Here is a 24890-nt window from a genome sequence, read left to right on the forward strand (position 1 = left end):
CTTGAGAAACCTAGGGCAGTTGTCAGGATGCAGGGAAGGGGGAGAGGGGGCAAAGGACGCTGTTGCAAAAGAACTTTTGTATAAGATGGAGAAAATGTCTGTTTTTCATATCAAGGAATGAAAGGCCCGATAGAGACTGAGAAACGCTGACATCCCTGCTGGCCCCACCCTGGCTCACATGTCACCCAGAAAGTCTGCACCCCCAGCCGGGGTTCTTAACCTTTGGATCACAGCCTCCTCTAAGAATCTGATCAAAGTATTAGACCGTCAGCGTCCAATAACACCTGTGTGTGCACACTCGCGGGCACACGTGCCATTTTGCATTCTGTTTGGGGGTTCACAAATTCCCTCAAACCTGTCGGTGGCCCCTGGACCCCAGCTGGATGTCTCGGGTCTGCCACCATCTGGGAACCGATGGGGGTGGTGTGGCTGCAAGTGTCCCTTGAGAGCCTTGGAGCCCAGCCCCCTGCCACCCAGCAACTCTGGGAGTTCCCAACCCTCCTTGTCCTGGACCCCCGGCCACCCCCACACCAGGAGGGACATCCAGACCCTCAGAGCGCCACCCCCACTGGCCAGTTCCCAGCCCTCCGGCTCCCAGGGTGGCCAGGAGGAGGGCAGCGCGGGCGCTCCCCCCGGGCACACACACAGTTAATCCTCGGCGGCTGCTGTTTGGATAAAATGCGCTGGGAGCGTTCGAGGCTCCGCGGCCGCTCACATCTGGCCGGGATTTGCTCCTTACACGTCTGTCCCGCTTTCTTCGGCTCTTCCTCTACTTTCGAGAAACCGCGTTTCCGCTTCTGGTCAAAGAGACCTCGGAGTCCAGGCGATCCAGGTGCTGGGAAGAGGTCGGCTGTTGCCTGCACCACCTCCGCTCCCACCCCCCCTCCCCCGCAAACTTTCGGGGCCCTCTGTTCCGGAGGACTCTTTTTTTTTTTTTCCTTCCTGCTTGCTCTCTCCTTCGACAAGTCTGGTCTTCCCTCGACCTGGCTGGGAGGAGGCTCCGCCGCTGGGAGATGCTGTAAGAGAGGCCGCGGGGAGAACGCGGGCGCCCCGCTCGCTCCCGGACGCCGGTGGTTGGCGGTAGGTGGCCTGGTGGGCGGGGTGTGCGTGCGGGGCGAGGGTGGTGGGGCCTGGAGCTCCTTTTTCTGGCTTCAGTATACTCATAGAACCGGTACCTTGACTGGGGCGGGCAGCGGGCGAGGAGCGTGGTGGGAGGGGTCGGGGGCACTTGTCGCCAAGAGGCAGAAAGACAAATTGCGAGAAGGGTCCGGTGCGGGTTCCTGCTGCTGCCTGCCTTGGTGGAGATGCCACGGAGAGCCGTGGCGGTGGTCTCCCTCTGTGACCAGGAAGCGGGAGGCTCCGTGGCAGATGCTGTTGGGAATGACTGGTTTTGTTTGTTTGTTTTAGTCCCTAAGTGGTGTCTGACTCTTTGCGACCCCATGGACTGTAGCCTGCCAAGCTCCTCTGTCCATTGGATTTCCCAGGCAAGAATACTGGAGTGGGTTGCCATTTCCGCCTCCAGGGGATCTTCGCGACCCATGTATGGAACCCGCGTGTCTTGCATTGGCAGGCGGATTCTTTACCACTGAGCCACCTGGGAAGCCCCTGGGAATGATTGGACCTCCCTTGATTTTTGTGGCATGTTTACATTGCTTCACTCTTCTCCGGATGTGAAAAGGAAAGGAATGATACCCAAGTCCCCCCTACTCCTGGTGGGGAGCCCCTGCCCCAATAGCTCCTGGCTCACGTGAGAGCCAGCCTTGCCTGTGGGCAACTTGGACCCCATACAGAACAGGGAATGCTGACTTTGGCCCCTGCATCTAATGGATTTGGTGTTCCTGGAAGGGATCCAGTCTGGACAGGAAAAAATAATGTCCCTTTCCCGGGGACCCTCTGGTCTGCCGGCACCACGAAGGTGGCCCTGGTTGGGACTGGAGTCGCTGAGCTGCCCTTAAGCCTCTGGACGGCACATGCCTCTCGGTGCAGTGCCAGGCATCTCCGTAGCACCAGTGTGAGCCCACCTGTTCAGGGCGCGCATGTCATGTGAGCCTGGGCCCCGCCGCACACGGCTGCCGTGTCTTCCCTGGGACCCCATCGTGCTTCAGGCTGACCCCCTCGGGAGGGAGGACCGCTCTGTAACTTGTTCCTGTCTCTTCTCTCTTTCACTTGGTTTCTAAGAATGGAGGCAGTTTGGCACACTAGGAGTTTCCTCCTTCCAAGCTTTGAAAATGGGGAGTGTCCTGAGAAACTGAGTTTTCTCAACCACCAGCTACATCCTGGGTCCCCGGGGGGAGGATGTGAGGTCCTCAGAGGCTGCTGGGCCTTTGCTTTTTATAGTTCGGGGAAGCACGCGGACAGCCCCACGTGCAAGGTCACACATAGAGGCACTTGACTGTGTGTGCTGCCGGGAGAGGCCGGGGAAGAAGTACATGCTCCACGAGGCCTGCTCACTGTCCCTGCTGACCAGAGAGGCTGGAAACACACAGGTGAACTGTGTTCACACAGGGGGACTGAAATATACAGGTGAAGGGGAGATGGGGGACTGAAACATACAGATGAAAGGGAGATGGGGGACTGAAACACACAGATGAGAGGGTTGAGCTGTCCTCTCCCACCCTTCTCTACTCTCCTTAACCTGAGCGCTAAGAGGAGCTTAGGGATGACCCAACAATAATAGTAGCAATATAAATGATGATAGCGCACGCGCGTGTGTGTATGTGTGTGTTTCCCACACAGTAAGCAATGAGCAAATGCTGATTCTCAACAATCCTACCAATGGCACTGTCATCCCTGATAAGCTCAGAGAGACTGTGGCTTGCCCAGAGGCAGTAGGTGGAGGACCCGAAGCCTGCATCTCTGTGCCCAGAGGAGGGATATGACTTGCTCAAGGATGTGCAGCTTTCCAAACAGAGGCTGGAAAACCTAAGCTTCTCAAGTTTGCAGATTTCCACTTCCCAGCTGCCCACAGAGAAAGTTCCTTGAAGCCAGGACAGCCAGGTTCTGCTTCCCAGGGACTCTGGCCCTCTCCTCTGGATCTCTTGCTCCCCCTTCCTTCTCTCACCTTGAGTTTCTTGGGATGCCAAAGTGAGCAGCGGGTCAGGGGGACAGAGAAATGCAGGAGCTAGAGGCCTTAGATGGATTGTCTTTCAGCCAGAGGACACCACTGCCCGTCTGGGGCAGGTGCAGCCAGCCAGCGAGGGGCACGCTCGCAGGTGGGAGCCGAGAAAGCCGACATGGCCCCGAGAAGCCTGCAGGCAACTCCCGCCTCATTCCTGAGATGTAACCTCCCTATTCAGGGCAACCAGCACAGCATAATTCTTTTGGAACATGCTTCTTTCTGTTGTTCTTCCTGGTGCCTCTCTCCCTTCCCTCCACCCGCCCCCCCCAGCTGTAATTAGCATGACTCATAAACCAAGTATTCTGGCATTGAACTTTACCCATCAAAACAAAGATGAAAAGAATTTCATAGATACAGTCGTGCTGCTGGGCGCCCTCACTGGATGTGAGCTTGTCATTGGGTTTTTGTCTTCCCGGGCCGGACCCTTGTGTGGGCCCCTATTCCCGGAGCTGGTGGTGGCTGAGGCTCCAGGATCGTGGGCGAGAAGTGGTAGTTTGCAAAGTAGAGGAAGAATAGAAAGTTTCCCTTCTATTATGGTCCCCACTTTCTGCTGACAACTTAAGGTAACTCTGCCTGCTCAGCCACTAGAGAGAGAAATGGTTGTTTTGGAAGCAACCTTGTCCCCCCGCTCTGAGAGCCCAGCGACTTTCAGTGGGGGCGATGGCATCCCAGGACACTTTATCTTGGTGGTTTAACTACCACGTGTGCTAAAGCTAATTATTTTCTTCCCGTTTTTACCTGCTGAAATCTGCCTTCTCATAAAGTCAAATGAGACAGGGCAATTTCCTGGATGGGACTCCCGACATCTCCTTGAACTGACCTCTCCCACAGTGTGAGGGACCACCTGCTCACATAGAGAAGGATTTGGAAAAGGACCATCAGAGCCTGAACAGGTGCTTCCTTCCGTGCTCTTGGGGTAGCCCAGGAAGCTGGTCCCCTGGTTCCCAGGATTCAGGATCCCTGGGGCCCCGCCTGGGCATCCCCGGCCTGGCAGGACCAGTTCTGCACTTAACTACGGACATGCAGAAGCGGGCACACTGGCTCTTCCCCTCCTCCCCAAGCCCATGGTGAAACTTTTGCCACTACGGCCTGTGACCTCTGACCTTCATCTTCCTGCCTCTTGGAGAGTGGCTCGGTGTCGTGAGCAGGCGTGGGAGCTCTTGAGACTTTTGGGGGCATCTTTATTCCTGGGTCCTTGTCAAGGCTGCAACTGAGCAGTGCCTGAGCAGTTGGAGGCAGAAGCAACTCTCAGACCCTGTGAAGCCCCTCGTCCTTGCCCACGTTTGCTTCCCAGGACTGAGCTCAAAGCGGAACGGGCGTGGGAGGCCCCCACTGCCCACCCAGCTGTCCCCGGCCTGCCCAGGGGGCTTTGGAGTGAACCCCTCTCTAGCTGTGGACGGCACAGGCAGTCCTGTCCCGGCTTCCTGTCCCATTCAGGCTGGCCATCAGGAGCGCTTTGGGCCTGCCTGCTCCTCCATGTCTGACCACTTCCCTGCCTGACCACCCCCCTGGCTTGTGTAGAAATTTTCTTTGAAATGAGACGGAGCAGGGCAGGAGGCTGGGGCAGGGCTGCAGGATGGGAAGGGAGGCAGACACCGGGCCGGGCCGTGGGGCTGGGGGAGCCTGTGGACACCAGGTTCATGCTGCCTTGTGTTGGGCCTGATGTTGCTGTTGGCCACTGGAGGATCCCTCTTGGGGAAAGGCCCCAAACCCTTTGCCTCCCTTGCACCCCCTCCCCAAGTGGGGACATCTGGTTACCAGCCGCCCTCTGCCCTGGGGACCAGCACAGGAAAAGGGCCTCGCCTGGGAAGACTGCCAGCCCTGGTGGAGTGCGGGCGGGTGCAAGCCAGACGTTGGTTGGGCTGGGCTCTGCCCCTCTGCCTGCAGGTTCTGAGGCTGGTGGTCAGGGTGGGTGACTGGGGTATGCTCGGAAACACTTGGGCTCTTTCTGCTTGTGAAGAGTCTGGAGTGAGTTCTGGTGAGAGATGGGTGCATCTGGGTGGGGTTCAGAGTGGCCCTGGCTCTCAGGTTTTCCAGCATTCAGGACATCTATCCCCCACCTTCCATTTTTCCCCACCACCTTTTTTTTTTTTTTTTTTTGCTGCACAGTGGATCATGCAGGATCTTAGTTCCCTGACCAGGGATCAAACCCGTGCCCTTTGCAATGGAAGAGCACAGTCTTAACCACTGCAGCACCAGGGAAGTTCCCTTCCTCCCTCTATTTAAGACATAGTTATGAGAACAAGGGGCTTCCCTGGTGGCTCACGTGGTAGAATCTGCCTGCAATGTGAGAGACCTGGGTTCTATCCTTGGGTCGGGAAGATCCCCTGGAGAAGGATCTGGCTACCCACTCCAGTATTCTTGCTTGGAGAATCCCATGGACAGAGTAGCCTGGTGGGCTACAGTCCATGGGGTTGCAAACAGTCGGACACAACTAAGCGTCTCACACTTTCACATGAGACCAAGATCCATGGTTCTGTAATCTGGGTAGACCCATGAGGAAGAGACCCTGAGAATGTCCCCCAAGCAGAGCCAGGCCTGGGAAGCTGGGGAGCTGTGCTGGAGTTCGATGCTTGCCCTTTCCACTTCTGTTCCCTCCTGATACTGTATTCTTCTCCCGGTTCCCTCTCTGCAGGGACCTCTCCTCTGGGGCCCCCACACCTGACCCCAGGCAACCTCTGAGGGATTGGCAGACACAGGGCACACTCGGCCCATCCCCAATGTCGATTTTTATTATTATTTTTTTCGCTGCTCCATGCAGCCTGCAGGATCCTAGCTCCCTGACTAGGGATCGAACCTGCACCCCCTGCATTGGCAGCACAGAGTCTTAGCCCCTGGACTTCCAGGGAAGTCCCCCAACGTCGATTCTCTAACACCATTCCCCGCTGCTAGCTGCACTCAGCCTCAGACCCCGTTGCTTCTGAGCATCAGAGGGCATGGGGATCGGGGTGGGACGTTCACCATCCCCAGGAGTTGTGTGCTTCCTCCTTCCCTCCCCTCCAGACCTCACCCATGCACTGTTTGCTCTCTAACCTGCAAGAACAGTGCCCTCAACATCTATATTCATGGGCCACAGCCCCCACGCCCTTCCATTCTGAGGCGGGGGGTTCCTGGTGATTCTGTGTCTAAACCCAAAGGAGTTCAGCTCCAGCGGTGGGCATCAAGATGCGGCCCCAGGAGATCTTAGCACATCACTTTGATGAGACAATTATCAGGGATGCCCTGGTGCCCCGCATGGTGATGGGCCTAGGACAGGCCCTCAGCACTGCTGGAGGGATGGACACAAGGGTCCAGATGGCGGATAATTTCCGCAGGGCCCGGGGCCGCTGCTTCTGTTCCCTCAGTAACTGAGCTAAGCAAGTGGATGCCTGCCCAAGCAGCGGCAGCGGTGGGGGGGGGGCGGGGGTGGTGCCCACTGGATTGTGGTTTGGTAGAACCAGCTCATCCTACCTGGCTTCTTCCTGGAGGCCCCCCCTTGAGGCACAGCAGCAGGAACTCTGTTGTCAGACACACCTGGGTCTCACGTGAGCTGTAGCATCTGCCACAGCAGGGCCTGAGTGGGTGACTCCCTGACTCTGAGCCCATTGGTTCCTTGGAGAAATCAAAGTGGCTGTAGGGGTCAAGGGCAGTAGCCTCCGTAAGGCGTGTACCCAGAGCCCAGCACACAGCAGGTGCTTAACCAGGGGTTGCGGGAGAGCTTTGTTAGAAACAATCTCTGGTAATTGACAGGGCTGCTCACGGGCCCACTAACACGCCTGACCATGCCTGACGATGGGCTCACAGGTTTTTCTCCATTTCCTCCTGTTTGATGGCTGCAGGCAGCCTCCTTCAGGAACGCGTCACCAGTGACTGGTGTGTGAAAGGCAGAACAAATCCCCTGCTCCTGGAGAACATGTTCTCTTTGGCTGGCCTGATTCTAGCCCCGCTCCAGTGCCTTCTCCTTCCTGCATAACCGGTATCCACGGTAGCTCCAGGGTTCTGCTGCCTGATCGGAGTGCTGTGTCTTCTTCTTTTTCCATCACATTGCTAGAACCCAGCCCTCTTCCCAGTGCTCAGCAGACACTCAGCACACACTTGTGAAAGAACATGGGACTTCAGCACGACGACAATTTATATTCCACACAGTCTGGCTTGAGCCCCAAACTTGCCACGGAGTCCCCAAGCCCCTCCCCCATTCTCCTTTCCTTTGCATAGACTCAAATTCCTCAGAATAAACAAAATGCTCTCTCAATCCCCGGGGTGGGGCTTATTTGTCATTTTTCTAAGTGGAAAATAATGTGTACTTAATGTGAAAAAAATATGTGACTATTATAGGGGAAAACCCCAGAGACACTAAAATAAGAAAATGGCAAACATCCACATTTTCATCACCCGGAGATAACTGCTGTTAGCAGCCAGGTGGGTGGCCTTCGGGTCTCTGCGGTTACTGTGTGTGAGTGTGTGGATATGTTTTATGTACGTTTGTTTTCAACCTGCGTTTTAAACTCATCAGCATTTTATGAACATCTTTTCATGCCCGTAAATACTCATCTGTTGACAGAGGTCAGTCCTTGGTGCTGCTGGCTGAAGTTGCCCACCTCCCAGCATCATTTATTTATTTATTTAAATGCCTTTAAATGGAGCATGTGTTTTCTGGTTTGTCGCAATCTCCACCCCTCCCTATGACATTACACCCAAGACCACGGTCAATGGTTAAAAGCACTTGAGTTTGCCGCCCTGACCAACCACCTTGTTTTAAGTTTTCCATTGTGTGGACGTACCATCATTTGATTAGACAGCTTTTGCAGGATCTTGGAGGTGGTTTGTAACTTTGGTTGATGGAGGCGGTGGGTTGCAACTCTTATTCTTCTTTTTAATTTTTTTCTTTTTGGATCTTCGTAGCTGCTCGTGGGCTCTCCCTAGTTGTGGTGAGTAGGGGCTACTCTTCGTTGGGGTCCATGGGCTTCTCCTCGTGGCGGCTCCTCTCATGGTGCACAGGCTCCAGAAATGCGGCTTCAGTAGCTACAGCACGCGGGCTCAGTCATGGTGCATGGGTTTAGTTGCCCCGTGGCACGTGGGGTCTTCCCAGACCAGGGATGGAACCTGTGTCTCCTGCATTGGCAGGCGGATTCTTAACCACTGGACCACCAGGGAAGCCCGTAACTCTCTTTTTGAAGCAGAAGGCTTTCTGAGTGCTGATAAGAGGAGCATTTGAGGCAAAGATGGCTACCTGGTCACACCAGGATTCAGCATTCTGATGACACATATTAGTGTGTCCTTGGTCACTCTCCCCACTTCCCTTCCCCCCCACCACAGACCACCTACGTTCCGAATTAGAGATCTGAACACGGTGGCCTGAGTCCTCTTTGGACGATGGCCCTGTTACTTGAGAAGGCCTGAAATGGAGCGTGGAATTCAGTCAGACCTGGGATGCGTGTGAAATGAGACGCATCTCCTGTGTGTGAGGACCTCCTGGCCTGTGAGCGGACCAGACAAGGAAGCCGCTCTGTGCCAGATGCTAGGGGAGGGACTTCCTGGAGGAGGTGGCATCGGGCTGGGCTCTGAAGGACACGGCGACGGGGAAGGTGGCAGGAGAAAGAGATGGAGAATGAGACGTGGTGTGACTTGTGTTGGGACTCCCGGTGGCTCTAGGTGGCTGGCGTGAAGGATACAGGTGCAGGGATGGGGATGAAGGGGCCAGAGATGAGACAGGAGATAGATGGTGAAACTCAAGAGTTTAAACTTTTCCTTCATTTTCATGGGAAGCCTTTGGGGCCAAGGGTGGTATTCAGATGTGCAGGTTTGAAAGTGGCCTCTGGCAAGCAGTTTGGAAGGCAGAGGAGAGGCGAGACAAGTGCAGGGCTGAGAGAAAAGTGGTGATGGCACCCTAGACGGGGAGAGAAGACCTTCAGGAGGCCTGGTGATGGTGCAGGAGAAGCAGGGGTCTAGGGGTCTCCCAGGTGCCAGCCTGGGGCCCCTGTGTGAACAGTTGTACGTGCAGGAGTAGGAGCAGGGCTGGTGGGGGCCGAGGGAGAAGACAGTGAACTAACAAGGGGCTCGAGCATCTTACAACAGAGTGAGGAGACCTGGTCTGAAGACAGCTGGACACCTGGGTCCAGATCAGCCCTGTCCAATAGGACTTTGCGACCGTGGATGTGTCCTCCCTGCTGTGCTGTCCAAGAGGGTAGCCATGTAAGATGTGCTTGAGTGACGGAGAATGGAAATTTTCACTTTCTTTAGTTGTCATTCATGTATCTGGCCCCAGGGGCCAGAGGCCACTGTTCTGGAGAGAGCAGGCCCAGAGCTTGGTGGTCAGGGACGCCTGCTGGGGACAAGGATTGAGGAGCCATCTGCTGAAGCCATCGTGCAGGAAAAGACGGGCAGGAAGCGTTTGGAGTGAGAGGGGCTGAGAGCTGAGGACACAGTCTGGAAAACACCTGTGTCTAAAGGGGAGGTCGTGCAGGGTAAACATGGGGAGACAGGGTGGGCCGGAGTGGGGGCGGAGAGGCGGGTGGTCATCGCCGGCAGGCGCTCCCCAGCGCACGCCAGAGCTGTCTGGGCTGGATCAGGAGGCGGCGGGACTGTTGGATGCTGAGCTAAATTACACTCTTGACTTAGAAGCCACTAGATGTAGGACAACGTTCTACCTTTTGCCAAGCTCCCCCCGCCCCGCCCCACCCCTGGAGATGGCTATAAAACGCGGCAGTGATTTTCAGGTCCCAGAAAATTGAAAACGGTTGTACTGCTTGTAAAAGGGATGGTGTGGTGGCTGTGGAATTCCCAGCTACTTCCCACCCTCCGTCTTGGGGGCGGTCAGCCCTCCGAGGGTGTCACCGCTGCGGGGCAGTGGGCCGGGGGCCAGGCCACCTGCAGCGCGGGCTCCGGCGAGGCACGAGCTGTCAGTGGCTCTTCTCTCTCGCACGGTTCTCAAAGCGGGGGCAAGCCTGCCGCCCGAGGCCTCACAGCTGGGAGGTGATCTAAGGACAGGGCTCTAGTCAAGGAAATCTTTGTTTGCACTGGGGAGGCTGGGCTGGCCAGGTGCCCCCGAAGGCCCGCCGCCTGCAGCCCACGTGGTCTCCTGGTTTGCAGGGCCTGGGCAGAGATGTAGGCAGTGTCTGCTCTCAGCTCCAGGTGAGCCCTTTCTGGTCTAGGCACAGCGAGTTGCCCCAGGAGAGGATGGAGATGTTTCAGGATGGGGAGGAGGCCTGGGCCCTCTTTCCTTGGCTGTTTGGTCCCAAGTCAGCACAAAGGAAGCCCTTGCTTGTTCATCAGCAAGTATCCCTGGAAGACTCCATTGACATTTCTGGCCTGGGGCTTTGGAGGGAACCAAATAAACCCCCAAACCCTCTTCCTCTAAGCCAGAGAACAGCTTCTTGGAAAAAGGAAAAGAGGGGGATTCGGTGAGGGAGATGTGTGCCAGAATGCCTCCATCTTTTGGGAAAGTCTCAGCTCGCCCCCAGTTGACTGGCACGTGCGTGCGTGTGTGCTCAGTTCATTCAGTTGCGTCTGGCTCTTTTTTGCCTCATGGGCCGTAGCCCATCAGGCTCTTCTGTCCATGAGATTCTCCAGGCAAGGATACTGAGTGGGTCAAAGCCGGTGCTCTGGGACAACCCAGAAGGATGGGGTGGGGAAGGAGGTGGGTGGGGGTTCAGGAACGGGGGACATGTGTACACATGTGGCTGATTCATGTCAACGTATGGCAAAAACCACCACAATATTGTAAAGTAATTAGCCTCTGATTAAATAAATAAATAAATAAATAAATAAATTTTTTAAAAAAGGAAAACACACACACACAAAAAGAATACTGAGTAGGTTGCCATGCCCTCCTCCAGGTTATCTTCCCAACCCAGGGATCGAACCTGCGTCTCCTGCAGCTCTTGCTTTGCAGGCAAATTCTTTACCTGACTGGAGTTCCTTTAATAAAGGATGCCTATCCCCCACTGCTGCTTCCTCTAGCATGTTGGGAGGAAGCCAGAGAAGGCCCAAGACCAGCTGGGGCTGCCCCATTAAAGAAGGGAAAATTAGACATGAATTGGGTTCCTGGGATTGGTGAGCAAATATCATTTATCAAGGGGAAGTCACTCTGCCTCCCTCCTGCCCATCACTGGAGGAGCCTGGTAAATGGGAATTGAGTGTGATGAATGGCTTCTGGGGAAGGAAAGCAGATGCCACGTGTTAGACAATCCTGATGGTCATCGGGGCCAGAAGGGACACCCCAACATGGGGCTTTCTCCTTTCTGGGCACCTCAGGATCTGAGTCCAGGGGACTTCTTGCAGCAGCTGGAGAGCTCTGAGCATCTCAAGTGGAGAATTTCCGCCAGATGTCGAAGCAGAGAGGGGCAGCCCCAGGGCTTCCTTTCTGGTGGAGAGGAGATGGGGGGGTGGGCAGAAGCAGATGTGCCGGTTGCTGGGTTGAGGGATGGTTGATGCTGCGTTGAGACAGGCTCTGATTGGATGCTGAGCCAAGTCATCTTCTTACCTAGAAGACATTAGGTGTGGGAAGACATCCTATATTAGGCCCAGCTTTCTCAGGAGATGTGTGTGAAATTTGGGGGTTGACATCCAGGCCCTAGGAAAGCCAGATGAAGATTTTTGTCTTGGGTGTGAATTGGGGTCTGGGACCTGGCCAGAGTTCCTGGAAAATGTCAACTGGTACAGAGGAGCAGAGACCTTCAGGAGATATTAAAGAGGGTTGGTGACTGATCCGGTGTGGCGGACATGTGAGAGGAAGGCGTCTAAATGACTCCCAGATTTCTGGCCTGCCGTTTGCTCATTCTTCCTACTCCCCCCCCCCCCCCCCCGCCCCAACTTCATGTTAATAGGACTGAGGCTGCCCAACGGAGCTTTCCGCAGTGATTGAAATGTTCTGTTCTGTGCCCTCCAGTATGGTAGCTCCCAGCTCCCCGTAGCCACCGAGACCCTGGAACGCAGCTAGCGTGACTGGGAACAGAATTTAGAATGATCTTTCATTTATTTTATCTTTTTGGCCATGCCATGTGGCATGCGGGGTCTTAGTTCCCCAAGCAGATATCAAATCCCTGCCTCCTGCTATGGAAGTGTGGAGTCTTCACCACTGGACTGCCAAGCAAGTCCTTAGAATGTTCTTTAATTTTAATTGGTTTAAAATGAAATAGCCACAGGTGGTTAGTGGCCACTGCAGTGCACCGCATGGGCCTATAATGTCTCTCTCTCTTTTTTTGTAGATGAGTATCTTTTTTTATTTTTAGTTTGTTTCGTTTTGGCTGTGCTGGGTCTTCGTTGCTGAGAAGGCTTTTCTCTAGTTGGGGAGAATGGCAGCTAGCGTCTAGTTGTGGTGCGTGGGCTTCTCATTGCCCGGCCCCTGTTGTAGTGGAGCGCCGGCTCTAGGGCCCGCGGGCTTCAGTAGCTGCAGCTCACGGTTCAATAGTTGTGGTGCACGGGCTTCGTTGCCCTGCGGCTCGTGGGGTCTTCCTGGATCAGAGATTGAACCCATGTCTCCTACATTGGCAGGTGGATTCTTTACCACTGAGCCACCAAGGAAGCCTCCAGAATGTCTCGTTTTGAGTCAACATCTGCTGTTCTGCCTTGAGCTGCGTGCGATTGGGCACGTATCTGTCTTCTTCACTGGCTGGTAATGGCCTTGAGGTTATGGGGTGTTTATAATGTGCAGTGATTCCTGCCTCCCAAGCTCTTGCCTGATGCTGTGCACATCACAGGCGTCCAGGAAACCGTGGCTGTGTTCAGTTTTCTGCTGAGAGGCAATTCCTGAGCTACACAGGCCATTTGGACTTGTCTTCTAAATTCCTTCTAATCCAGGGAGATCCCGGGCTTCTCTCGCCTCTCAGAGCAGCTGGTTACCTGATGATGATCAGGGAAGAGGGAAAACCATGGTTATAAAATGCTTTTGTCAAAGGGCACTGAGCTGGGTGTGACCACAAGGAACAAGGCAAACATGAGCCTGAGGGCTGGGAGTTCACTATCAGAACATTGGCTGACACCCTGGAAGTGGGCGGGCCCCCCAAAGTGATGGGATGATTTTTAAACAGATATAAAGAAACTTGAACTTGTGTATGAAAATTCTCTCCTTAAAGGATTCCCCACACATCCATTCCGGGGCTCTGGAAGATAAAAATAATTAACCAGGAAGTGTTCTCACCCTGCCTGCCTTCCTCCAGACCCTGCCATGGACCCAATTCCTCCTTTTACCCTCCCACCTACTGTTGGAAGAGGGGAGGAGGTTAAGCTGCAGGGGGATTGGGGAGGGTTGAGGGAGAGGAGAAGAGGAGCCGCAGGTCCTGAAGGGAGTGAGTGGTAGAAAAAGATGTTCATGGAATTGCCATGGAATCTGGCAACTGAGTGTCTTGCAGGGTTGGGGATGGGCAAGTCCAGAACTTGAGTCATGTTGGAAACGACCTCAGACGCCTTGACCGCAAGGCAGCCAGGAGACTGGACCGTGCAGGACCAGATTCAGAAGGCTTACACACCCTTGGCCGAGGTGTCCAGGGGGCCGCTTCCTGGACCTGCAGAGCAGGTCCTTCCTGCGCCTCACTAAGCACAGCATGTTCTCCTGAGTCACCTTTCTGGGGTCCACACCCCCTCCATTGCAGGGGACTTTTTTCACTGGAAATCACTAAAGTGGGCCAGAGCCAAGTTTCTTTGGAAGTTGGGCAACACTGTTTTTTGCCCCAAAGTGAGTAAAATGATCATAGTCATGATGCTGACTTTGCTGTGGGACTTGGGGAATTTGTTCTGAAGATAGTTGCGAAGAGAGAAAGGTTTCAATCTGGGTTTGCCTTGGCTCCAAAGAGGAGGTCCTTGAGGAGAACCTCCAACCTCTGCTGCCCTCTGTCAGTCTGCTTGGCGCCTCCGACCCTGCCGGGCCATCGCGGCTCCACCCCCGCCGATATCACCACCCCTTCCCCAGCTGCATCCTGGCCTCCACCTCTTCTGACCCAGGTACAGAAAAATTCCCTTTCTAGACATCGAAAGAGACATACCAACGTGCAGAAGGGTGCTGCCATGGGGATGGAGGACTGATTCTCAACGGGGAGGATTCCTGCCTTCCGGGGGACACGTGGCAAAGTCTGGAGAAGGTTTTCAGCTGTCACAACTGGGGGTGGGGCTGTGCCGGTGGCAGCGAGTGGGTGGAGTCTAGGGATGCCGCTAAACGTCCTGCAGTGCACACGACAGCCCCTCCCCCTCCCCCTCCCTCCGCCCCACGACAAAGGCTGGTCCAGCCCCAGACGTCCCTGGTGCCGAGGCCGAGGGACCCTGGGGGCAAAGGAATCCGAGATAACGCTTTCCTTCCTTTTGCTGTTATTTTCCAACTTTCCCCAAATGAATTATATATTACTTTGAATTCAGGGGGGATAAGATGTTTAAAGAAAGGAAAACCTCTTTTCCTTTCAAGTGATGCAAGTTTGGCATTGAAGAGGAAAACAAGAGTAATTATCAAGGCGCCAAGGAAAAACATAGGAAATACAGAAATAGGGCAATAAACAGGTTTGGAGAATTCAATCTGACAAATATTTGTCAAGTAGAGGGTGCTTCAGGATGCTTGACGGGTCCAAGATGAACAAGACCACATCCCAGGACCAGAGGAGGTCACGGGTCTGCAGTGCAGAAACTTCCCGGCCAAGAAAAACTCTTTGCAGGATGAGACAATATGAGAAACACAACAAAGAGCAGGGGGAGTTGGTTGCAGCTGAGGGTCTGGGGGGCTTTCCTGCTGGCACTAGCGGTAAAGAACCCACCTGCCAATGCAGGAGACATAAGAGACGTGGGTTCGATTCCTGGGTCGGGAAAATCCCCTGGAGGAGGGCATGGCAACCCACTTCAATATTCTTGCTTGGAGAATCCCCATGGACAGAGGAGCCTGGGGGCCTACAGTCCATGGGGTCGCACAGTCAGACACAACTGAAGTGACTTAGCACACAGTCCTGCACCAGGGTCTGGGAGACCTTCAGGAGGAATATGAAGCACCTGGTTGGGTCTTGGGTAGGATTTTGATGTGATCAGAAGGCAGCCTGTTGAATTCAAATCCAGCCCCCACAGCTTAAAAATTGGGCAGCCTTAGGCTAATCGACTTTTCAGTGTCATTTTTTCCTCACTGCTGCTTAGTCATTCGGTTGTGTCCGAGCCTTGGCGACCCCATGGACTGTAGCCTGCCAGGCTTCTCTGTCCATGGGGATTCTCCAGGCTAGAATGCTGGAGTGGGTTGCCATGCCCTTCTCCAGGGGATCTTCCCAACTCAGGGTTCGAACCCAGGTCTCCCACATGGCAGGCAAATTCTTTACCATCTGAGCCACCAGGGAAGCCCTTCTTCAGTGGTAAATTTGGTATAATAATGAATGAGTATTGTCTCCTTAAAGGATTCACTGCAGGTCCATCTGAGGCCTTTGATGGGGTAAAACCTATTAATGAGGAAGTAATCTCAGAAGGAACCCTAACCTATAGGGTTGTACGGATGAAAGGAAATGCTGTAGCGATCCCCAGCACCGGGCCTGGGGCAGCTATCGGTGGAACATGGGCTCTAAGGCGTGTGGGCTTCAGTAGGTGCAGCGTACGGGCTCAGTGCTGTGGCGCATGGGCTTCGTTGCCCTGCCGCGAGCAGAATCTTCCCGGACCAGGGATTGAACCTGTGTCATCTGCACTGGCAGTTTGATTCTTCACCACTGGGGCGCCAGGAAAGTCCAGGAGAGATCCTTTTAATATGTGTTTTACGAATTACACTTATAAGTACAAACTTTCTTTGTGAAGTGGAGGTGAGGTAGTGAACATTTTGAGTGGTGGGGGCTGGTTCCAACCAGTCTCTAGGTCATAGGGAAGGTCTCTGGGCTCTGACTCTTGGCAGGTAGAGAATGTGGAGGTGGTGGGCCCAGCTCACCCACTGCAGCGGATGGGGGGTATGCAGAGAATTAGAAAGGTGGTAGAAGTGTGGGTTGGGGGCTTGGGGTGGGGTTCCCGCGGAGGCCAGCCTTCCTGGCTCAATCTCATCGTATCTCTGAGGACCTATTGGGAGAGCCTCAGCTCCCTTGGCTCTAGGTCCTGGTCCTCTGCCTCCCCCAGGTTTTCCTGACTTGGCATGGGGCTCCAGCGGGGAGGGTGGCCAGAGCACTCTGTCCTCAGCGCTAAAGCAGCGAGCCCACTAACACACAGAAGAAAGAACAAAGCTGAGAGTCGGCACAACGAGGGGGTCGTGCCCTCCCGGGCTGTGAGGCCTCTGACCCAGGGGAGGTGAAGCACGTCCACGGAGGCCCAAGACGTGTGGAAGGAGCATTCACCTGGATAGACGATTACCAAGAAAAACAGAATGTGCTCTCAGTATTTTCATTCCCCTTAGACATGAAAAGAGGAATTAAAGAAGAATCAGAGAATCAGACAGGCCCTTCTGAGGCCGTTTCCTTGCTCTGATGCTTTGCTCCTCATGAGGCCTGTTTCCCAGCCCCAGCCTGGCTGAGAAGGGGGGGTGGGCGTTCTTATTCCCCCAGCTTCGGCCCTTTCGCCGCATAGTCCAGAGGGTCCAATTTAGTGTCCTCGTCAGCCCTTTCCATGTTTAATTGTATGTTTTGGTGAACAAAATGGGTTGGGATTGACCACTGTCTTCCCTTCCATGATGGGAGGTTTTCCAGCCGCCAGAAATAGCCGAGGCGCACGTGACTCCTGACTCCACACGCGTGTAAGCCCCACGGCTGGCCCGGGGTTGCCAGGGTGATAACTCGGACTGAGAAACAGGTGGGATGTTGTGTCTGTTTTAAGCCCAAGCGGTGCCCCTAGTGGGATCACCGGGAACCTCCCCAGTGGTCAGCTCTTTCTAGAAGGACTATCGGAATCCTGGACGAAGAGGGTCCTGTCCAGAGCTTTTTGGAGAGACATGGAGCTGGCTTCGATGACGATAAGTGCCCTCTGGGGCTGGGCAGACTCGCCCCCCACCCCCACATCAGATGCTCAAGGACACTCACTGGTGGGCCACCTGGTGGCCAGGGAGCAACTTGACACCTTCCTGCACGCCGGCCCCCGCGGTGCCGGCTGGGCCAGGGTCGCTGCACAGTGGACCCCCAAATTCATTCGGGATTTCGCTCATTGTCCTAACATGGCCAAGACACAATCATCTGCAGAGCTCAGGGTTGAGGGTTCTCCTTCCTGGGAGGCATGGGGGCGCTGGGCAGAGCCAGGCTCAACAGCCACAGGCAGCCGGGTGCTCCAGGGTGGCATGTGCGAGTCTGTGCGTGTGAAGTTTGTGAGTGTGCTGAGAGGGTGCATGTTGGGGGTGGGCATGCATGTGTGCCCGAGTGTGCACACATGTGAGTGCATGGGAGTATTCACGAGCGTGTCGAGTGTGCAAGTGTGAACACAAGAGAATGGATTTGAGTGTGTTTCAAGTGTGCTGAGTGTCTTGAGTGTGTGTGGAGTATATTTGTGTATGAGTGTGTGTTGACTGTGTGAGAGAGGGTGTGAGTATGTGTGTATGTGCACGAACGTGCACTGGGGTTTGTGTGTACGTGTGGGAGTGTGAGGGGTATGTGAATGTGTTGAGTGTGTGAGTGTGTGATCACCCTCCCAGGAGGAGCGGCAGCGAAGCACCTCCCGGCGTGGTGGCTGGGGCGAGCTCCACGGGCTTGTTCTCCCCGTGTGGCTCCTCCAACCCACACCTCCGTGTGTCTCCCCAGCAGGGCTCGGCGGGAAGATGGGCTCCCGCGGGCTGGGGCTCGCGCTGGCATGCTGCCTGCTGCTGGCCTTCGCCTGCGGTCTGGTGCTGGGCCGAGCGCCCCGTGGGCAGCAGGAGCAGCAGGAGCAGGAGGGGACCAGGGAGCCGCCGATGGACCACGCTGAGAGGTGAGGCCGTGTGGCGTGGGTGCCAGAGCTCCGGCTCAGTGATGGGGATAAGCACCCTCCCCCGAGTGCTTGTTGATGGCCAGAGGAGAAGGGGCAGAGGCTGAGGGTGAGGAGCTGGGGGACGGAGGCAGCATTTCTCCTTTCAGTGACCCGGGCGTGTTATCTGCAACTGCGGATGGTAACCCAGCCTCATTCCAACCCCAGAGGAATGTGGGTCTGCCTGACGTTCTGCAGTCACATCCTTAAAAAAAGAACATGCCAACCCCCCACCCCAGGCTTTGGTTCCTTTGCATTCTTGCCTGTCCTTTGAGCGTATCTATTAGAGTTCTAAGTACCACCTGGAAGTAGAAGGCAGGGATGCTGCCAGCCCAAGAGTGGTTTCCACCACCCTGCTGTCTGATCACATTGCCAGGTGGGGACAATGCGTGAAGACTGACACGGGAAGTGGTGGCTTTCCTTGAAAAGTTATGAATTTCTTCCTCATGGCATCGTCTTCATATATCTGATAGCTCAGTTGGTAAAGAATCCGCCTGCAATTCGAGAGACCTGGGTTTGATCCCTGGGTTGGGAAGATCCCCTGGAGACGGAAAAGGCTACCCACTCCAGTATTCTGGCCTGGAGAATTCCGTGGACTGTATAGTCCATGGGGTCGCAAAGAGTTGGACACGACTGAGCGACTTTCACTTCACTTCACTTCATATACATATGCCTTCAGTGATACACAGACTCTAGGATCCTTGGGATATTTTGTAGTGATACATAAAACACTTAGGATTACTGATGGAAATGTCATTCATCAAACAAGAGGTCCTAGACACCCAGTGCTGGCTTTGAGTTTCATCAGCACGTTTCGCTAGTCAGTTTTGGGCTGACTTGTAATATATTGGGCTTGCATAGGTTTGGGGCAAAGGAACATCATTCCTGGGCCTTTCTGCTGGCTCAGACTATAAAGACTCTGCCTGCAATGCAGGAGACCCAGGTTCCATCCGTGGGTTGGGAAGATCCCCTAGAGAAGGGAATGGCCCCCACTCCAGTATTCTTGCTGTAGAATTCCACGGACAGAGGCAGACTACAGTCCATGGGGTTGCAGAGTTGGACATGACTGAGTGACTCACCCTTTCACACACACAACAGCATTCTTGACCTTTGTCTTCTCTTCTCCTCCTCTTCCTCCTTCTTTTCATTCAACAAACATTAATCAAGTGCTGCTACTGATCTGGCCATCCGCTAGGCAATGGGGACACACATGAATGACACAGTCTCTGGGCTGCAGGAACTCCAAAGCTGTGGGGGCACAGACACGGACGACCCACTTCAGTGAGGTTGGCTCTGCAGTACAAGTGTGTCCACAAGATGGATGTGGTGGGTGGGGGTGGGTGGGTCGGGGAAAGTTAGGTGGAGAAGTGACTGGGTCTTGAAGGTCACTGGGGGAGCATCCCAGGCACAGAAGAAGGGGAAGCTGCCTGGCAGCCAGGACAACACGTGTGAAGGGCAACCTTTCCAGTGTCTGATTGTGTAAGGCTGGCGGGTCCTTTGAGTAGTGGGAGCCAGTGTTGGAGGGTGGAGGATGGGAGGATGGGGTGAGCCTGATGAGGAAGGATCTCTTTGGACCTTCATCTATAGGGGAGTTGTGGGGAGATTTGCATTTCATGGTGTTCTAGAAAGAATTCTGGAGGGTGGCAGAGCAGGGGATGAACTAGCAAGGGAGAGATGAATTCCAGGGGAGCATTCAAAATGCCAGTGGTCCCAGATGTGGGGAGAGCCAAAGGCCCAGCTCCTGGAGGTACTTTGGTGGTGGACTGGGCTGACCCCTCAGGACTGCATGATTCTCAGAATGGAGCGGCAAGGCCAGAGAAGCATCTCTAATGAGGCTCAGGGTCCCATTCTGGATGAGTAGTCATGCTGCTGCCACTGCTGGGGACAGGGTTTGGAAAGAGAAGACTCCAGGGCTGAGCAGCAGTGAAGGGCCGTCAGTTTGGGACACTTCTCATGTATGGGACTCATGGAAACTTTGTGGAGACTTCTGCTGGGAGGTGGGGGCAGGGTTTCCTCTGAGAGTCTAGGACTTGTTTAGTTGCTAAGTCGTGTCCGACTCTTTTGCGCCCCCACAGGGACTGAAGCCCGCCAGGCTCCTCTGTCCATGGGATTTCCCAGGCAAGAATACCATTTTTCGGTATTGAATACCATAGGAGTGGGTTGCTATTTCGTACTCCAGGGCTCTTCCTCACTCAGAGATCGAACCTGAGTCTCCTGCATTGGCGGGTGAATTATTTACCACCGAGCCACGAGGGAAGCCCCTAGAGCTTGTAGGTGGCTGAATTTAGGGCATGGAGATCTTTTCCTGGATTGTCTGTGGTTTGAAAATAGGAGCAGAGTAAAACGGCTGACCGCTTGATGAGAGGACTGTGCCACCTCCAAGACGATGCTGTCAAAACCAAACACCCGCAGAGAGCATGATGCAGTGCAGCGTGACGCCGGGAGGTGGCGGCATGGAGCAGTTGCTCCCCGCCTCCCCACGCTCTCCCCGGGATCCTCAGGAGCCCGTTTCCAAGCCAGGTTGTGAACAGGGCAGTAGAGTCTCCAGCTGCTGCAGCTCCCAGGAATCCCACATGTCTGGCTGAGCCCTCTCATTTGCAAATGAGTCAGCTTAACATAGTGTCTTCTAGAATCCTGGAGGTCAGTGTTCCAAATTAAATGAAGTGAAAGTCGCTCAGTTGTGTCTGACTCTTTGCAACCCCATGGACTATATAGTCCATGGAATTCTCCAGACGAGAATACTGGAGTGAGTAACCTTTCCCTTCTCCAGGGGATCTTCCCAACTCAGGGATCGAACCCAGGTCTCCCGCATGCAGGTGGATTCTGTACAGCCTGAGCTACCAGGGAAGCCCTAGATACATGAAGGCGACGTTCATTCAAGGGCTGTCATCCACAGACCCCTCCTAGAGGTGCCAGATTTCTCCCATGAAGCCTCCATCTTGCCAGGCCCTCAAATTATTGCTGTTTTTGTCATCGTTATTTCCATGACAGTCACTGACGTTAACGGAGGGCAGGGGCTCTTTCTAACACTTCACAGAGGATCTCAGAGTTCACCAAGAGCCAGGGCAGCACATCTGGGAGAGAGATGTGGCTTCCCAGGTGGCGCTAGTGGTGAAGAGTCCACCTGCCAATGCAGGAGACAGAAGAGACACAGGTTCAATCCGTGCATCTGGAAGATGCCCTGGAGAAGGAAATGGCACCCCATTCTAGTATTCTTGCCTGGGGAGTTTCATGAACAGAGGATCCTGGCAGGCTACAGTCCATGGGGCTGTAAAGAGTCAGACACGACTGATCCCAGAGCACAGGAAGAGAGGAGCACATCTGAGTGAGAGCAGGCACATCAGGTAGCCCAGACCCTCTAGCAGAAGATGAGAGAAGATTTCCTGGCTCTGAAAGCTCTTGGCTCTCACGGTGATGCCTTTACTCCCTTAGGGATGAAGAAGAGCATGAAAAATACGGCCCCGGGCAGGACGAGGAAGCCCCTGCTTCTCGGTGCCTCCGCTGCTGTGACCCTGGTACTCCCGTGTACCAGGCCATCCCGGTGCCGCAGATCAACATCACCATCCTGAAAGGTCAGGCGCAGAGACCGGCCGAGGGCACCTTCCCCTGGGGAGCGGAGGGGGCGCTGCCCTGTCCTGATCGGAGGGCGGGGCAGAAGATGGAGTTAGGGAGGAGGAGGAGGGGGCAGGGGCAGATGGCTCCCTTGGGGCACCGAGCTGAGGCATGCTGTCATCTAGGGGGGAGGAGGGAATTCCATTTCTGAGGCTCTGGCCCCCTTCCAAGAGGAGAGGTAGGGGACAGGACCAGGGGAGAAGGAGCCTCAGGGCAGCTCTGGGTCTCACCCCACCTGCATTTGCACCGCGAGCCTCAGGGGCGCGGTCCTGCGGGCAGCACATCAGCTTGCACAGCCCGGCACAACTGAATCAGGAAGCAAAGCGGCCCGGGTCCTACATCCCCGGGGCCCCGTGTCTGCAATTCATCTGCTCCGAGGGAGCCGTGGGCCTGGCTGCTGCTCCCATTACTTTTGGATAAATGCTTTACTTTGCTGGGATTTTCCAGAAGGAAGAAAAAAAATTTTTTTGATTGCTTCTGGATGAAAACAGAATAATCCTTGAGGTTGCTTGACACCATGTGTTTTCCCGTCCTGTTCAGGTGAGAAGGGCGACCGGGGAGACCGGGGTCTGCAAGGCAAATACGGCAAAACGGGGTCCGCGGGTGCCAGGGGCCACGCGGGACCCAAAGGGCAGAAAGGGTCCATGGGGGCCCCCGGGGACCGCTGCAAGAACCACTACGCCGCCTTCTCCGTGGGCCGGAAGAAGCCCCTGCACAGCAACGACTACTACCAGACGGTGATCTTCGACACGGAGTTCGTGAACCTCTACAGCCACTTCAACATGTTCACGGGGAAATTCTACTGCTACGTGCCCGGCATCTACTTCTTCAGCCTCAACGTGCACACCTGGAACCAGAAGGAGACCTACCTGCACATCATGAAGAACGCGGAGGAGGTGGTGATCCTGTACGCCCAGGTGAGCGACCGCAGTATCATGCAGAGTCAGAGCCTGATGCTGGAGCTGCGGGACCAGGACGAGGTGTGGGTGCGCCTCTTCAAGGGTGAGCGAGAGAATGCCATCTTCAGCGACGAGTTTGACACCTACATCACCTTCAGCGGCTACCTGGTCAAGCCGGCCAACGAACCCTAGCCACCTGCCAGCCTCCGTCGCCACAGGCTCACCTCCCCTTCTCCTCGTGCCCCGCCCTGCTCCGCTGGACCTTCCCCACCTCCCAATTCCCCCCTGTCTGGAACCTCCCTCACCCACTCCTGGTCAGCCCCTCCTGCATCCAGTTTTCCCAGGCCCCTCACGCCCCCCTGCTTTGGCATTCGACATGACGCCCCTCACAGGAGCGGGAAGTAACGTCGGCTGGGTGGTCCCAAGCCTTGCTGTGTCTGCACGTGCAATCGCCAGGTGGGTGTGCCTGCGGGAGTCGCCCTCTGTGTACATGTCCTTGAGTGAGACCCTCCCCAGACGTGCCCCATGACAACGATGCACCAGGGTGTCCCAGAGCAAGCCACCCTTGCTCCCGTTGCTGGGAAGAATTAAGCCAGTTCTAAAGGTTGTGAAAGGAGCAAAGTAAGCCATGAAAAGAGAGGGAGGCAGTTGTTATTTTTGTCTTTCGGCCAGCCCCGCTGGCTCCCAGTAGGGCCGTCTCCGCTTGAGGCGGCGGAAGGCTCCTGGTAAGACAAGATCTAAAGTGGATGCCGACGGGTATCCACTAAAGAGGAAACCACTGGCTTAGTATTTTAGGCCACATACAAACCTTCTTGGAGGATAGCTGGACTGAGGTCCACGTCCCGTGGACATTCCTGTGGCCTTGCCCAGGGGATCAGCTGGTCTTTCTGAGCCACAGTGGTGAGGGGGTTCGAACTGGGCAGCAAGTGTCAGCTCCTCAGAGGGACAGCCACGTCCTCGGCTTCTGCCTCTGGTTGGGGGGACAGTTTGCTCAGTGGAACCCGTGGGCTCCTGGTAGCAGGTGGGTCTCTGAGGAGCAAAGCTCAGTACAGCCCAGACAAGCCATGCATCCTTGAGTGGCTCTGTTCACTGCCCCCCCACCCCCACCCCACCCTGGCATCCTGGGCAGGGCTTCCATGCCTGTTACCCTGGCATGGGCTTTCTGTCCCTCTTCTCCAACAGGTCAGCTAAGGAAGGCTCAAGGGCCTTTGATTTTGTAGCAGCTGTCATGATTGCACAATATTTTCAATAAAACCTGCTCATACACCATCTCAGAGCCCTGCACCCCAGAGGGTTCAGCATTCAGCCCACCAGGACCCTCCCCTGGGACCTCTTTGACCATCAGCCTAAGACCATGTAGGAAGGGGCTTTCCTGGGCCCCAGAGGAGGGGAGAGCTGGAAGGGACTGGAAGGCTCCCCCCGCCTGTCTCCGGAGCCCCGGCATAGCTTATCTTCTGAAAGAGGGCATATCCCCACCGCCGGTGTCAGAGCCTCTGCTCTGAGCGGGTTGTGGGGGTGCTGCCTGGATCGGTGCTCTAGTTCTTGGCTGACTTTGGCCAGGCAGCCCTCCCCCACTTCCCTACATCAACCTCCAGGGCCGGGGTCTCCCTGCCTGCTTGGGCCATAGGCCCGACAGGAGGCTTCCTGCTCGAGCTGGTAATGCCCGATCTTGACCGATCCCTCTGCCCTTGCCGGGCCTGGCTGTGGGGTCTGGGGTCCCCACATCCCTCCCTCTGCTGGTCAGACTTTGAAAACTGTGTTTCTGTTCCTGCTGGTGAGCAGGGCGCCCACCTGCTGCTTTGTGCTGCCTTGGTGCTCTTCCAGAAAACATTAAACTCGGAATTGTGTGTTTCAGCATCACACCCGCGTAGTTTTTGGTCCTTGAGCCAAATCCTCCTCCTTTCTTTCTTTCTTTCTTTTTAAAACAAAAAATTAGTTATTTGGCTGCATCAGGCCTTAGTTGGACACATGGGATCCTGTGTTACGGCGTACAGACTCTAGTTGTAGCACTGGGCCCAGTTGCTCTGCAACATGTGGGGTCCCAGTTCCCTGACCAGGGATGGAACTGACATACCCTGAATTACAAGGCAGATTCTTAACCATTGGACCATGAAGGAAGTCCCAAGTCTTCCTCTTTTCTATCCTCTCTCTTCCCCCGCTGGAACTCTGCCTGCTGTTGTTCATTGGTGGCCTGGGAGCCTTTAGCTTGGAACGTGGGAACATGAGTAGCCAATGGCCATAGGCTGGGCCATGAACTGCCTCATTTCTCACAGGAATGCATTTCAAAGCTGGACGAGGCCCCATTGGACACCCGATAGGGAAGCTGCTTTCCTTGCTTTTTTCAGCTTCCAGTGGCCCCAGGTGTTCCATGGTTTGTGGCCACCTTGCTCCAGTTCCTGCCTACCTCTGTCTTCACATGGCCTTCTTTC

General features: G+C 55.1%; 1 protein-coding gene across 5 annotated transcripts; it reads left to right on the forward strand.

Annotated features, from left to right (window-relative positions):
* The first annotated feature begins 677 nt into the window (after positions 1–677).
* Positions 678–24319, forward strand: C1QTNF1 (C1q and TNF related 1). Of its 5 annotated transcripts, none has more exons than XM_065909793.1 (4): positions 678–1080; positions 17749–17914; positions 21383–21522; positions 22103–24319. In XM_065909793.1, exons 2-4 carry the CDS (start codon positions 17766–17768, stop codon positions 22651–22653), a joined length of 840 nt encoding a protein of 279 aa, XP_065765865.1. In that variant the 5' UTR covers positions 678–1080; positions 17749–17765; the 3' UTR covers positions 22654–24319. The 5 variants fall into 5 exon arrangements, with proteins under 5 accessions (XP_065765865.1, XP_065765864.1, XP_065765866.1 ...); XM_065909792.1 differs by having other exon boundaries at positions 17752–17914; XM_065909794.1 differs by lacking the exon at positions 678–1080 and adding an exon at positions 13855–14035 and having other exon boundaries at positions 17752–17914.
* The last annotated feature ends 571 nt before the right edge of the window (positions 24320–24890 follow it).

Source organism: Muntiacus reevesi, chromosome 18 (genome assembly GCF_963930625.1).
Source record: "Muntiacus reevesi chromosome 18, mMunRee1.1, whole genome shotgun sequence".
NCBI classification, from domain to species: Eukaryota; Metazoa; Chordata; class Mammalia; order Artiodactyla; family Cervidae; genus Muntiacus; species Muntiacus reevesi.

What these genes read in the sequence shown, in the direction of transcription:
- C1QTNF1 (XM_065909793.1), top strand. Translation starts at nt 17,766, where the DNA reads ATGGGCTCCCGCGGGCTGGGGCTCGCGCTGGCATGCTGCCTGCTGCTG. An exon ending in CCGATGGACCACGCTGAGAG is followed by an intron (nt 17,915 to 21,382) that starts GTGAGGCCGTGT and finishes TTACTCCCTTAG; the next exon opens with GGATGAAGAAGAGCATGAAA. An exon ending in CAACATCACCATCCTGAAAG is followed by an intron (nt 21,523 to 22,102) that starts GTCAGGCGCAGA and finishes CGTCCTGTTCAG; the next exon opens with GTGAGAAGGGCGACCGGGGA.